Raw genomic sequence first — 12,830 nt, 5'->3', positions numbered from 1 at the left:
GGTTCAGCTGGACTACACGCAACCAGACCTGATTACTGCAAACCCTGTTCAATCAAATCAACACTTAAATAGAACCTTTTCAACTATGCCAAAGTTTAAACAAATTCCAGAAATAATGAGGAAGAAGGTGATTGAAATACATCAGTCTGGGAAGGGTTACAAAGCTATTTCAAAGGCTCTGGGACTCCAAAGAACCACAGCGAGAGCCATTATCTCCAAATGGAAAAACTTGTCACCGTAATGAACTTTCCCAGAAGTGTCCGACCTTACAAAATTCATCCAAGAGCACAGCAACTACTCATCCAGCAAGTCAGAAAAGAGCCAAGGACAACATCAAAGGAACTACAGGGCTCTCCTGCATCAATAAAGGTCACTGTTCATGATTCCACTATCAGAAAGACATTGGACAAAATGGCATCTATGGAAGAGTGGCGAGGTGAAAACCACTGCTAACCCAGAAGAACATTAAGGCTCATATGAATTTTGCCAAAACACACTTTGATGATCCTCAAACCTTTTGGGAGAATGTTCTGTGGATTGATGAGTCAAATCTGGAACTGTTTGGAAGACAGGGGTCCTGTTACATCTTGCATAAACCAAACACAGAATTACATAAAAAGAAAATCATACCTACGTTCAAGCATGGTGGAGGAAGTGTGATGGTGTAGGGATACTTTGTTACTTCAGGGCCTGCGCAAATTGCAATAACTGAGGGAAACATGAATTCTGCTCTCTACCAGAAAATCTGAAAGGAGAATGTCCGGTCTTCAGTCCGTAAACTGAAACTGAAGCGCAACTGGATTATGCAAAGCATATGAGTAAGTCCTAGCCATAGAAGTAAGTGAAAGACTGATCTCCAGTTATCGGAAAAGTTTGGTTGCAGTTATTGCTGCTAACAAACAGATTTTAAGTTTAAGGGGGAAATTAGTTTTTCACATTGGTGGTAGGTGTTGGATAACATTTTATTTTTGCTTCAGCAAATTTTTAAAATAAAAACTGTATTGTGCGTTTACTCAGGTTGGCTTTGTTTTATGTTGTATTTCTTTTGTAGATCTAAAACTATTTATTCTGAGATATACACAAAAACAGAAGAAATCAGGATGGCGGCAAATACTTTTTTTTTTTTTTGCCATTTCTGTATTGTGTTTTTCTGTGAATAAAAATTTGTGAATATAAGTACATTCTATAAATATTCTTCCATTCAAAAACTATAGGGCACACAAACTTTTGCCTTTAGTTGTAAGTGTAAATGCAAAAAAAATGTCAATACATTTAGACTAAGGTTCCTTTTTTCATACTGATATTACAGCTTGATCTACAGTATCACAAATCCCTCCATTTTTCTCATCACGGAACAGTTATATTCTGGTATGCCGTGCACTTGGTGACCTGACACAGTGTGCTGCTGGAATGTCGCCCAGACTCAATGCTGACCTTTCTGCCCCACAGCTGACCTTTTGCTCTGTGCCTAAGGTCCTATTCCCAGGGATCCCAAAATAAATGAATCTTTAAAAAAAATTTTTTTTAAAACCACAGTAGCTGAAATCACTATCTGACTCACCTGTACTTGTGTTTAACACCAACATTGCGAAGCCACAAATTAAACCGTTGTCTGGTTCATCTGTGTACATGAGTGTGTCATGCCATGAATGTGTAATTGGTGTGGGTGTTGTACAGAACTGTAAAACACGCTGGTCTGAAACTGAAAAGACGGTGGGAGAGATCAGGAAGCTTAAAACACTGTTTGAGTGTCCCTTACTAACATAAGGTGAAAGTGTGAGAACAAGATGATGTGAAGAAAGCTAATCTGACAGTTTAATGCCGATTGAGCATATTTAATCATTATAAAATATCCTGCTACTAAAAATCAGCAGAAATAAATGTGACAAACAAGTGGAGGTGAAATGGACAAGTTGATCATCTATAGATTACCTATTAAACAATTAGCAACCATAATGTTTTGACAGGCTGAGTTAGCTGATAGGCTGGTTGATGACAATCATCTGACAAGATTGTTGACAGTCCGGTTTGTTGACTTTTTGTTGAGGATGTTAAGTATGTTACCTCTTTCATTTGTAGTGAGAAAAAAATTATTTACTACAACTTTATTACACTGGACTACTTATGGATTTTGTTTTATGTGAAATCTTTATCTACTAAATGGAAAGTTGGAATAATGCTAACTAATACCGAGTTGGACAGCACACTGACTCAATCAATGACTACGATTACATGGATAGCAATAATCTAATTATTGACCTTATTCTGAATAAGACAATATTGTGATTAAGGTGTTTACATGAGTTGCTTTTAGAATATTCCTTTCATGTTCCTGTTTTACATATTATAGAACAAAGATCGATTAACAGCACACGTCGTTACGTCCCCACGCCACGCCGTCCGACGTTCCCTACAGAATTTCATGTATCGACATACAATACGTCTTCATTATGGTACCGTATACAGTTTTGGGTGTTTAATTTTTAATTTAATGAAAGCTTCATAAAATTAAAAATTATTTGTCATGCTATACGTGCAAACAGATGACTGCTTGAAGCCATGATCTGCGTCCCGAACTGCATACTTACAATATATTAGCTGAAATACGTGTCTTACGCCTACTATATAGTAGGTAAGTACGCGGTTTCGGACACAGCTGTGCTCTCGTTCGCCGTTAAACGGTTGAGCACTGCCATGTGTGTATGTGTCCTGTCGCACAATGCGGTGAAATCTCCCACACGACGTTAATAGTGTGATTAAGGTGTTTACATGTCTGTAATGCACGTCGATAATGCGACTAAAACAGGAATACTCCACATGTCTTAATTCGGTTTGTGTTTACTTTGAGTATGACTTTAGCCGGATTAAGGTCATCAATAATCGCTACATCGCTACATGGTAGTTTCTTAATCAGAGTATTGTCTTAATCGGGTTAATATTGGATTATTGTTGTCCATGTAAACCCACTGACTGAGTAGGATTGCCTACAAATCGCTCCGGGGTCCCTGGTTCAATTCTGAGCTCTGTGTAGAGTTTCTGTGCATGCTTTCCATGTGTCTACATCTGTTTCCTCTGGGTTCTCTGGTTTACTCTGGTTGTGTGCGTATGGTGCCTGTGTTGGACTGGCGTCCCATCCTGTGCATATTCCTGCCTCGCAGCTAGTATTCCCAGGATAGGGTCCGGATCCACTGTGACCCTGACCAGGATAAAGTGGTCACTGAAGATGATTATAATAACACTGAATTCCTTTGCAAATGAAATCCACACAATTCAGTATCACTTGTGCTAAACTCACTTGTTGACAATGTCAGCATGTGCGAATATCACACTTTATTGGAAAAAATAAAATAAAATGCAACCTGGCATATATTCCCATAGTGAATATACATGAGCATACAGTAGTCTGAATGCATACACTGTCAGGAAAAAAATAAAACTACAGCAAAAACACAATGACGCTAACAAACATAGGAAGAAAATATAGTAGAGTAAAAAAAAAAAGATGTGTAAATGGAATACAGCAACGTTGCTAATATGCATGTGTATAAGATAAAATAATGATGTTATATACGCAGATTGAAAGGTACTTCAGCGCACATCAGAGCTGATCTTTCTTACTGATCCAACAGAAGCCCAAGCATAGCTGGCGTTTTGGACCGTACCACAGTTCAGGCGGTTCTGATTGTCAGAGGCTGTGAGTGGTCATCTGAACATTTCTACAAGCGCTGTTGCCTTAAAAGCAGTAGATGCCATAAATGTCTTGAATTTTCATTAGCTTATGGATCCTGCAGGAGCTTCTCGTCACTATGAGTTCGTGACGTCCTTCGTCCGTTTGCGGATCAGATACTACACACTGCAGCCACGATCATCAGTACATCATCAGTAAAAGTAAAAGTCTATCAAGCTCAAATCACTTCATTAGGTTACTGTACAATGACTTGTTTGATTGTTTCCTTTACTTCTTTTGATTTATTCTCAGGAATTTTGGTTTACACAGTGTTTCAGTTTCATCTCCATGAATGATTTGTTTGAGAAAGCAACACAGCGTCAGGGTTAGGCTTAGCATTGAGTTGATATAGGACACATTTTCACTGTACAAATGAACATCTAATCACGTGACTTTTTAAATGGTTCGCGCTAATGCAAGTTCTGCCTCTGTGCTCAAGTTACTTCCATGATTCAAATAAACCTACCTCAATGATGCCCTCTAGTGTTTAATAGTCACCAGATACACACTTGTTTACATATGTACCTGCCTCACTCTTCCTAACAAAGTACTTTCAATTTATTTGCTTGATTTAACCTCCTGGTGCGTAAAGAAAAGGCTGATTATTCTGACATGCCTCTTCAAGGAGGGTCAAAATCAGACCAATTCTTTTATATTTAATACTGATTTATAAAGAACATACGCATCGCACTTCAAATTGACATGTCCTTCTAAAAGAGCCAGTGCTAGAAGTCATTCATATCCTTTGTTCCCTTCTCAGGATTTCCTTCAACCTGAGCCAAGAGCAGCAGGGACGATCGACGAGACACCAAGATGTAAAGCTATTAACTTTCTGGTGTGTTTTGTAGTACAATCAATCTACTGCTCTTGTAAAAATTCAGTCTGAAGTGGTCATAGCAGAAGCAGTAAACTTAAGTAAAAAGCAATATAAAAAAAATGAAACAAACAAACAAACAAAAAACCCCATAAAGATCTTTCTTGTTTCTCTTCCCTTCTTCATGTTCTTGTTGGCCCTTTTTCATCACAGTTCTGAATCAGGTTTTTAAAAAAAGTCTTTTCCAGTTAAAAATGAGTGAAAAAATAGACTGAGGCCTTTCCCCTGTGCCTGCTCCAATCATCCTTTAAAAATATTTTTTCCTGGTTTTCTTTTTCTACAAAAATAACAGCCTTCACCATTAAAAGCAGTCAGTCATGACAGGAGCGGTCGGGGGGTGGGGGGGTGGTGTTATGGGGTGGAGGTCTGGACTGCGGAGTGTGTGAAACTGTGTACGTTCAGAAATTGCTAAAAATCTCGTATTTCTTATTCCAGTCCATCTGTGGTGCCCTCTTCTTGCCACGCTTGGCATGTGCTTTCTCTTTGGCCTCCGCCGCTGTGGGGCTCAGTCTCAGACCGATCTCTGCGAAAGGGTCCAGCGAGTGGCTATCGCCATCCTCGGAGTTCTACACACGCACACACACACACACACGCACACACATTATATACATGTCATTACAGAATTGATTATAATGTAATTGTGTATGTGTGTGCTTTGTGTGTGTGACCTTGTGTGTGCTTATGCGTATACGTTATATCACTCTCTCTCTCTCTCTCTCTCTCTCTCTCTCTCACACACACACACACACACACACACACACAAATGAAATGTGCCAACATCACACAACATAACTGAATATGAAATAAAATGGATACAGATGCCCCTACACACACACACACACACACACACACACACACACATAAATATATATAACTCAGGACACAAGAAGGGTGTCAACCTATCGCAGGGCACAATCACACACATACTCACACACTATGGACAATTTAGATGCCAATGAGCCGACAACAGATGTCTTTGGAGTGGGGGAGGAAACCGGAGTGCTCAGAGGAAACCCTTTAAGCCTGGGGAGAACATGCATGATCCATGCACGCAGTGCAGATGCGGGATTGGAGCCCAAAACCCCAGAGGTGCAAGGCAACCCTACTGACCACTTTATCCTCCGTGCCCCCCCAATATACACACACATACACATATACACACCTGCGTGCTGGTGTCTTGACTGCTGTGGTCGGAGTGTGCTGACTGGGTGGAGTGGCCATTGACTCGAGGATTTGGTGAGCCGTTAGTAATGGTCTGTCCCTCGAATCCTGAGTGTGGAAAAAAACCCCAATCTGAGTTACATCACTGCTGTACGTTGACAGCTCTAGACCTTTCCACTAATGCAGAAACAACAGTCATGCCACCTCCTGCTGTTATTTCTTTTTCAACCCACCCAGAATATTTTCTAACGAACTCAGTTGCTCCAATTTCCCATAATGGAAACAAACCAGTAACTGTAAACACGGTTTTATTATCGAATCCAAGAAACAAAACACACTGACTGATTTCAGTGACAGCATTTAGGCTACTCCTTATATGGGGTAGTAAAAATGACAGCCTAGTACAGCCTAAGTTTCCAGTTTGCAGAGAAAGACCTTCAGAAACTGTACAAGCAAAGTGCTTCAGAAACTGCAGGAGGAGAAAGCCAGGTGATATTTAAAACTCAACTGATACGTCAGCCCCGGTTGACAAATTAGTACAGCTGATGAAGGACGTTTTTCTGAAACGTCCTGTTTCTACTCCAAACTTTACTACTTCTATATAGAGGTAGTAACTCCACAGTGATTACTCTTTTACTCCTCAACATGAATGAATGTGCTATTATTTCTCAAATACATATAAATACATAAACACATTAAATATGATTAAAAAGCATAATCATTGGCCAGTTACTGTGGTATGAGAGCGATTAAACACTTTGGGCTGTGAAAATAAAAAAAAGAAAATAATCAATTTTGGAGTTGTAATGATCACACCTCACCAGATGTTTTTCCTGTAGCAGCACGGCCCAAAGTGTTTTATTCCTTACACATCAGCCAGGAGAACAACCTCCTCCTGAACATCAGCAAGACAAAGGAGTTTATAGTGGACTTCAGTACAAAGCAGGAGATGAGATGCCACACCAACTTAATATCAACGAGGTCCCAGTGGAGAAAGTGGACAGTTTTCGTGTACCTTGGTGTTCACATCATGCAGGACCTGTCATGGTCCTGTCACATCAACACCCTTGGTGAAGAAGGCCCGGCAGCATCTTTACCACCTTGGACACTTTAAACCCTTTAAGGTGCTAGCATCCTGATGGGAAGCATCACAGCACCAAGCAGAATAGGCGAGCTCTCCAGAAGCTGGTCTGATCAGCTGAGCACACCATCCGCACTGAACTCCCTGACATGTAGTCTCTGTACAGCAAACAGTGCTGGACCAAGGCCAGGACGATAGTGAAGGACCTCAACCATCTAAAAACAGCTAAAGACCCACCTCTTCATGTGCATTTAACTAACCCCTAAAATGCCAACCCCACATTATTAAAAAAAAAAAAAAAAAAAAAAAAAAAAAAAAAAACCCAACTTACTCCGGCTCTTACACCTCTACTCTGTGCACTTTGCTTTTCTAGAACTCAATTATAAATCTTGTATTGTAGCACTACTTGTATTGTTCTCCGCTTGATATATCGCTTTGCTTGTATTTCCTCATTTGTAAGCCGCTTTGGATAAAATCGTCTGCTAAATAAATAAATCTAAATGTAAACATATGTGGGCAATTTCAATAAAACGAACGTTGCACAGCATTATATTGCACAAATTACTGTTGCTGCCACCCATCTTTATATCCTTACATTATATATATATTTTTATACTTTTTAAAATACTTTTCCTTTTTCTAACTGTATACAAGTAATTCTGGTCCATGTAAATTCTATTTGATGTCACGGACAGTTGTGAAAAGCGTTTCGCTTCACGTCGTACTGTGTATGGTTGTGTGTATGGTTGTGTGTGTGTGTGTGTGTGTGAGACTAATAAAATTTTTATTTGAATTTGATATGAAATCTCCCTGTCCTGTGAGCTTCATTTCTGATCACCCACATCCTCCCACACAAGAGTAAAAATATCCACACTCGCAACTTTTCTGTCGGGTCCTTCATGTTCACCAGTACTGATGCATACCTCTACGCCGCTGTTAGACGTGAGTAGGCTTTGTTAGGCACACCCCTTTGCACACTTGTAAATACCTGCACTTGTTCATCTTTTTTTTAATGTACACACAGATATTTTCTGCAACAGCAAAATCTATATTACAAAGCTGTGCTTTTTCTGGATACGCCTATCAGGCACCAGCAGTTATAAACTTTAGAAATAATACTAAGTACATACAAATAATTACGTTATAGCACTTAATCCTTGAGTTCTACTGTTATTTGGAAGGAATTGTACCTTTGACATGGCTGCTGCTGGGGGTGATGCCCAGCTTTTTGAAATGCTCGTCCGTGTCTGGATCCACTACCAGTAAATGGGTCTCGTCCCCTCCGCGCTTGATGAAGGCCACCACTTCGGCATGACGCATGCCCTCGATGTTCACCCCGTTCACCTGCATGGACACGATGGGAGGATTATCAGATCAACAGCTCTCTTGGGACCTTTTATCATCTCCTCCTTGGACTTTGTAACGATCACACTCATCTTATTTAAGACAGAGGTCTGTGAATGACCTCTTTTCAACATTTCCCGCTGAAAGAAAATACTGTTACTATATAAACAGATGCTTTAAAGATTCATAACATTCACTGCATTGCTGGAAAGATGCCTGAGCCTTGATGTGATGTGGTGACAACATTCCTTCCCACGTTTTAAGGCTTACACTTCCTGCGTGTGTTTCAATTACAATTAGAGAAAATGAGATGCTTAAATGCTCTACTCAAATTGTCCTTTAAAAAAAAAGCCCTTCTTAGGATGTCGAAGATGTCAAAGAAGAGTAACTTTATTGCAGCATGGCAGTGACAAAGTACATGAAGAGCTTTGGGTTTGTCGGACTCAAAGTGAACCCCGAACAATATCAGCACAGATAATTTATACTGTTTCAACCAGGTTTCTTGTACATAATGTAAATGAACTTTCGCTCTAAATGTAAATTAAGGAGAGCATTTGATGTGATCGCTTTCTGTTCTCACAGTACTGACGTTGTTACAGGTCTGACCCTCAAATGGTGAGGTGGTAGGATTATCGAGACAGATGTCTTTCTGAATGATAATTTATGGTCACGTAACCCTTTGATCAGGGATGGTTCTTGATGTCCCACTGCCGCTCCCGTGCTGTAACTGTGTGAATGTCACTTTAATTCAATTCAATTCAATTAAATTTTATTTGTATAGCGCTTTTAACAATGGGCATTGTCTCAAAGCAGCTTTACAGAAACATAAACACAGGATATAGATTTTAAGTGTGTGAATTTATCCCTATTGAGCAGGCCAGGGGTGACGGTGGCGAGGAAAAACGCCCTAAGATGATATGAGGAGGAAACCTTGAGAGGAACCAGACTCAGAAGGGAACCCGTCCTCATCTGGGTAACAACGGATAGTGTGAAAGTAAAAGAAAGGTCATTATGGTTTTAATATGAAATCTGTTTGTTGAACACGATCCACTGTTCACTAAAGGAGATTTGAGTGCAAAACTGTATGTGGTAATTGCAGTCCTAAGGCCATAGCAGCAACCATAGTCCCAGCAACCACAGCGAGAATGCCCAAGTGGAATTGAGGTCCAAAACCATTTCCATGGTACTTCAAGCGGTACCATCCTCAGCAATCTCCAGGCTGTAGCCTCCAATTGCAGCCTTTAGGTGGTATTATACACATATTGCTGAGACTGAAGTGAATTGTCCCAATGATAATTCAGCCTTTTTGGGGAACAAGCTTATCCTAACACATCCTAAGTTCGGGGTGGACTCTGCTGAGAGGCAGTCTGTAATTTCTTACGCTACACTGTTATTGATTGCTTATTGCTTCCATGGGACATGCAATTTTACGCATTGATACTTCAAAATAGAATCAGAGCAACTCCGTATCACCGCGAGTCAAGGCATAAACATTAAAGCAAAGCCATGCAAATGAGAGTGAGAGTAGAATTAATGTGTGGAGGTTCGGCCTTAATGTTTTTGAATGGGCTGGTAAAGAAATTGATAGTTATTGATATTGTTGTCTTTATATTTTGCTCCCATTTACACATCTTAATTTGGCAGACACTTTCATTCAATGAGACTAAAATAAAATGTAGCTGTTATAGAACTGATAGTGGTAGAAGCGTTCTTGTACATAAGTGTGAGATTGTTGCAGGAATTACAGAGACAGCCAGAAATGAACACAAGTCCTAGAATATAGGAATGCTAAAAGGGGTGGAAAATACTTGCAATTGTACTTTACTACTATTATACTGTTATTTTTGGGGCATTTATTCCTTATCTGAGTTTTACTGAAATGTAATACTTGTACAATTACTGAAATACATTTTCAAAAAAAACAATAAACTAAACAAATTTTACTTCTGACATTTTTAGATGGACATTCGAAGTACTCATTATAAATCATGAAGGTTTGTCCACTGGACTGCAGAGTCGAAAGAACACGTTTGTCCATACCTAAATGTTTCAGTATGTTGGAGTAAGAAAAGTCTTGTAAAATGCAATGTCTCATTTGCCTCCATAGAAAACCGATTCAATTGAAAATGCATGTTGCGGTACGTTTCGCTAATTTGCTAACCATAACTGGCTATATTGAACTAAGTTAACATATTGTCTGTGTTATAGGGATGAGGTAGTAGGTGGGAGGGAATCGGAAAATGACTAAAATCAGGGGGGAAATATAATGAGATCATTTAGCATCAATGTTTTTGTTCAGTCTTTGTAAAGCACTCACAGTGCACACCGATTTTGTACTCAGGAAAAAGTGTGATAAAATTAAAGATCCAACTTTAGTACTGTAACTGCTTTATAGTAGTCAGGGTTGTGTTAAATCCCGAGCCTAACCCAGGAACACTGGGCATGAGGCAGGAACACACCCTGGCAGGGATGCCAGTCCATCTCAGCGCACCATACACACACACACACACACCCCTTGGGGAAATTAAGCGGTTTCCAACCTTATCCACAAAAGGCTGGTGTGGATGTAGGTTTTCTTTCCAGTCAAGCAGTAGCCACACCTGATAACACCTATTTAATAAGTTGACCTTGGCTTTCACTAGACTATCAGGTGTGGCTTCTTTATTCAACCTACAAGCATGTTTTTGGGGCAGCTGTGGGTCAGGTGGTAGAGCGGGTTGTCCACTAATCGCAAGGTTGGGAGTTTGATTCCTGGCCCACGTGCCTCCACGAGCTGAAGTGTCCTTGGGCAAGACACTGACCCCCAAGTTGTTCCCAGGGGCAGGTTAGTGCCTCGCATGGTCTGTGAGCGTGTGTGTGAATGGGTGAATGAGAAACAGTGTAAAGTGCTTTGCAGAACCGCTAAGATTAAAAGGTGCAATATAAGTGCAGACCATTACAAGTGCAGACCAGGAAACCGGAGGGCCCAGAGAAAACCCACAAAGGCACAGAAAAAACCCTTACAAAATTATTATTATTATTTATGTAATTTTTTTGAATCATACACTCAGAGAAAAAGGGTTCTTATAGGGTTCTTTGGAGAGTTAAAGATTCTAAGCTTCTCATATTTTACTTGAAATGTTACACTCTCTTTTGTAGACAGCTATGCATTAATCATGCATGAATCATTAATAGTTCCCTCAAAGAGACAAGCCAAAGAACTCAAAGAATCCTCTACAAAAGAATACCATAACTTTTTTGGAAGAGTGCATTCATCCTTCTACCATGATTTGGCCACCAGGTGGCGCTGCACACTGTTCATCTTTTCTCACTAGGATCAGAGTTGAGAAAGACAAAGAAAATAGGTCAGTCATTTTCCACTTTAGTATTTCTATAGTTATATTTTGATTTTAAACAGCATGGCTGAATAGGAAAATTATTATTATTATTATTATTATTATTTTAAACATCTTTACTGACAGTGAGGTATCGAAGCAGATGTTTTGCCAATTGATCAGGTTTAAAATATTTTTCCCTTCTTTGGCATCTTTTACCAAATGAGTTTTTCCTTTTTCTTTCAGTTCCCCCCTTTCAGTTAGTCTCTTAGCAACTAGTTTGGCTGTGGGATCAGGTTCACCAAATGGAAAAGGAGAGAGAGAGGGAGAGGGAGAGAGGGAGAGAGAGAGAGAGAGAGAGAGAGAGAGAGAGAGAGTGTGGAATAGAATTAGGTCAGAAAATCTCATCTGACCCCCAGAGCATATAAAAGCACCCCCCTTTTAGAAAACAACTCAATGTGTTATTATATGAGCGGGCTTATACATATATATATATTAAACATATTCATCAAGTTTGGAAAGGAGCTGAAGGGCAGGTAGCACAAGGCCATCAAATATTGATGCAAGAGGCCACTGTTGTGGCAATAGTGTAGGTTTCAGGTGACTCTACTGTGGGGGTGTGTGCATTTGTGTGTGTGTGTGTGTGTGTGCGCACACACATAGGTGCAGAGCTCTCTTTAAACCTGCATATGAAAAGGTGCAGTAGAGTGTTGATGAGCAGGTCCTGTTGCTGATATTCATTCTCAAAGAGAAAGGGAAAGAGAGTGTGCAGCTGTTGAGTGAGAGACTGTGCAACTTTTTTTTTACGGATTACAGGAATTGGCTGAAGAAAAATGCAGAAGCGCAAATCAAATGCAAGTAATATGCGGAAAAGTTTACATGCGAACAATTTTGCTCATCACTGTGCGAATAGTGCAAAAGGTACACATTTAGACAACAGATGGCAGGATGACATCAGCATGATGAGTAGAACTCATAACGGCTGCCTACTGAGAGAGCGAGGTGACGAGAGAACGAGGACAGAGGCACACATTTAATCACATCCAGGTGATCGTGACCTGTGTTCGTACAACAGAACAGAGCTCTCCTTTTCTCACCTCATTCATAAGAGCAAGTCTGACTTGTTTCTCTTTTCTTCATTCTCTACTTCTTTACTATAGACCCCATTTTACCAGCATTGTTCTTTTTTCCTTCCTCTCTCTCTTTCTTTCTTGCTCTCTCAGTAGAGATGTGGCTGCACTCTTAATTCAAACTCAATGAGGTGAAGGCCAGAAGGAGGGAGGGATTAGTGGAGAGAATGGGGCTCCAAGACTCTAAGTTTCCAGCAGA

General features: G+C 40.1%; 1 protein-coding gene across 1 annotated transcript in view; it reads right to left on the bottom strand.

Moving 5' to 3' along the window:
* Positions 1 to 3,269: 3,269 nt before the first annotated feature.
* Positions 3,270 to 12,830, bottom strand: part of LOC108278278 (Na(+)/H(+) exchange regulatory cofactor NHE-RF2) — a 58,724-nt gene continuing 49,163 nt past the window's right edge. The window contains exons 4-6 of the mRNA XM_017491527.2: positions 8,034 to 8,187; positions 5,764 to 5,870; positions 3,270 to 5,167 (exon numbers count right to left, since the gene is read on the bottom strand). Coding sequence (XP_017347016.1) covers positions 5,000 to 5,167; positions 5,764 to 5,870; positions 8,034 to 8,187 — 429 coding nt within the window. The 3' untranslated portion in view covers positions 3,270 to 4,999. The remainder of the gene's footprint in view (positions 5,168 to 5,763; positions 5,871 to 8,033; positions 8,188 to 12,830) is intronic.

Source organism: Ictalurus punctatus, chromosome 2 (assembly GCF_001660625.3).
Source record: "Ictalurus punctatus breed USDA103 chromosome 2, Coco_2.0, whole genome shotgun sequence".
Taxonomy (NCBI): Eukaryota; Metazoa; Chordata; class Actinopteri; order Siluriformes; family Ictaluridae; genus Ictalurus; species Ictalurus punctatus.
The sequence above is the reverse complement of the archived record's forward strand: the minus strand, read 5'-3'. Positions and strand labels throughout refer to the sequence as shown.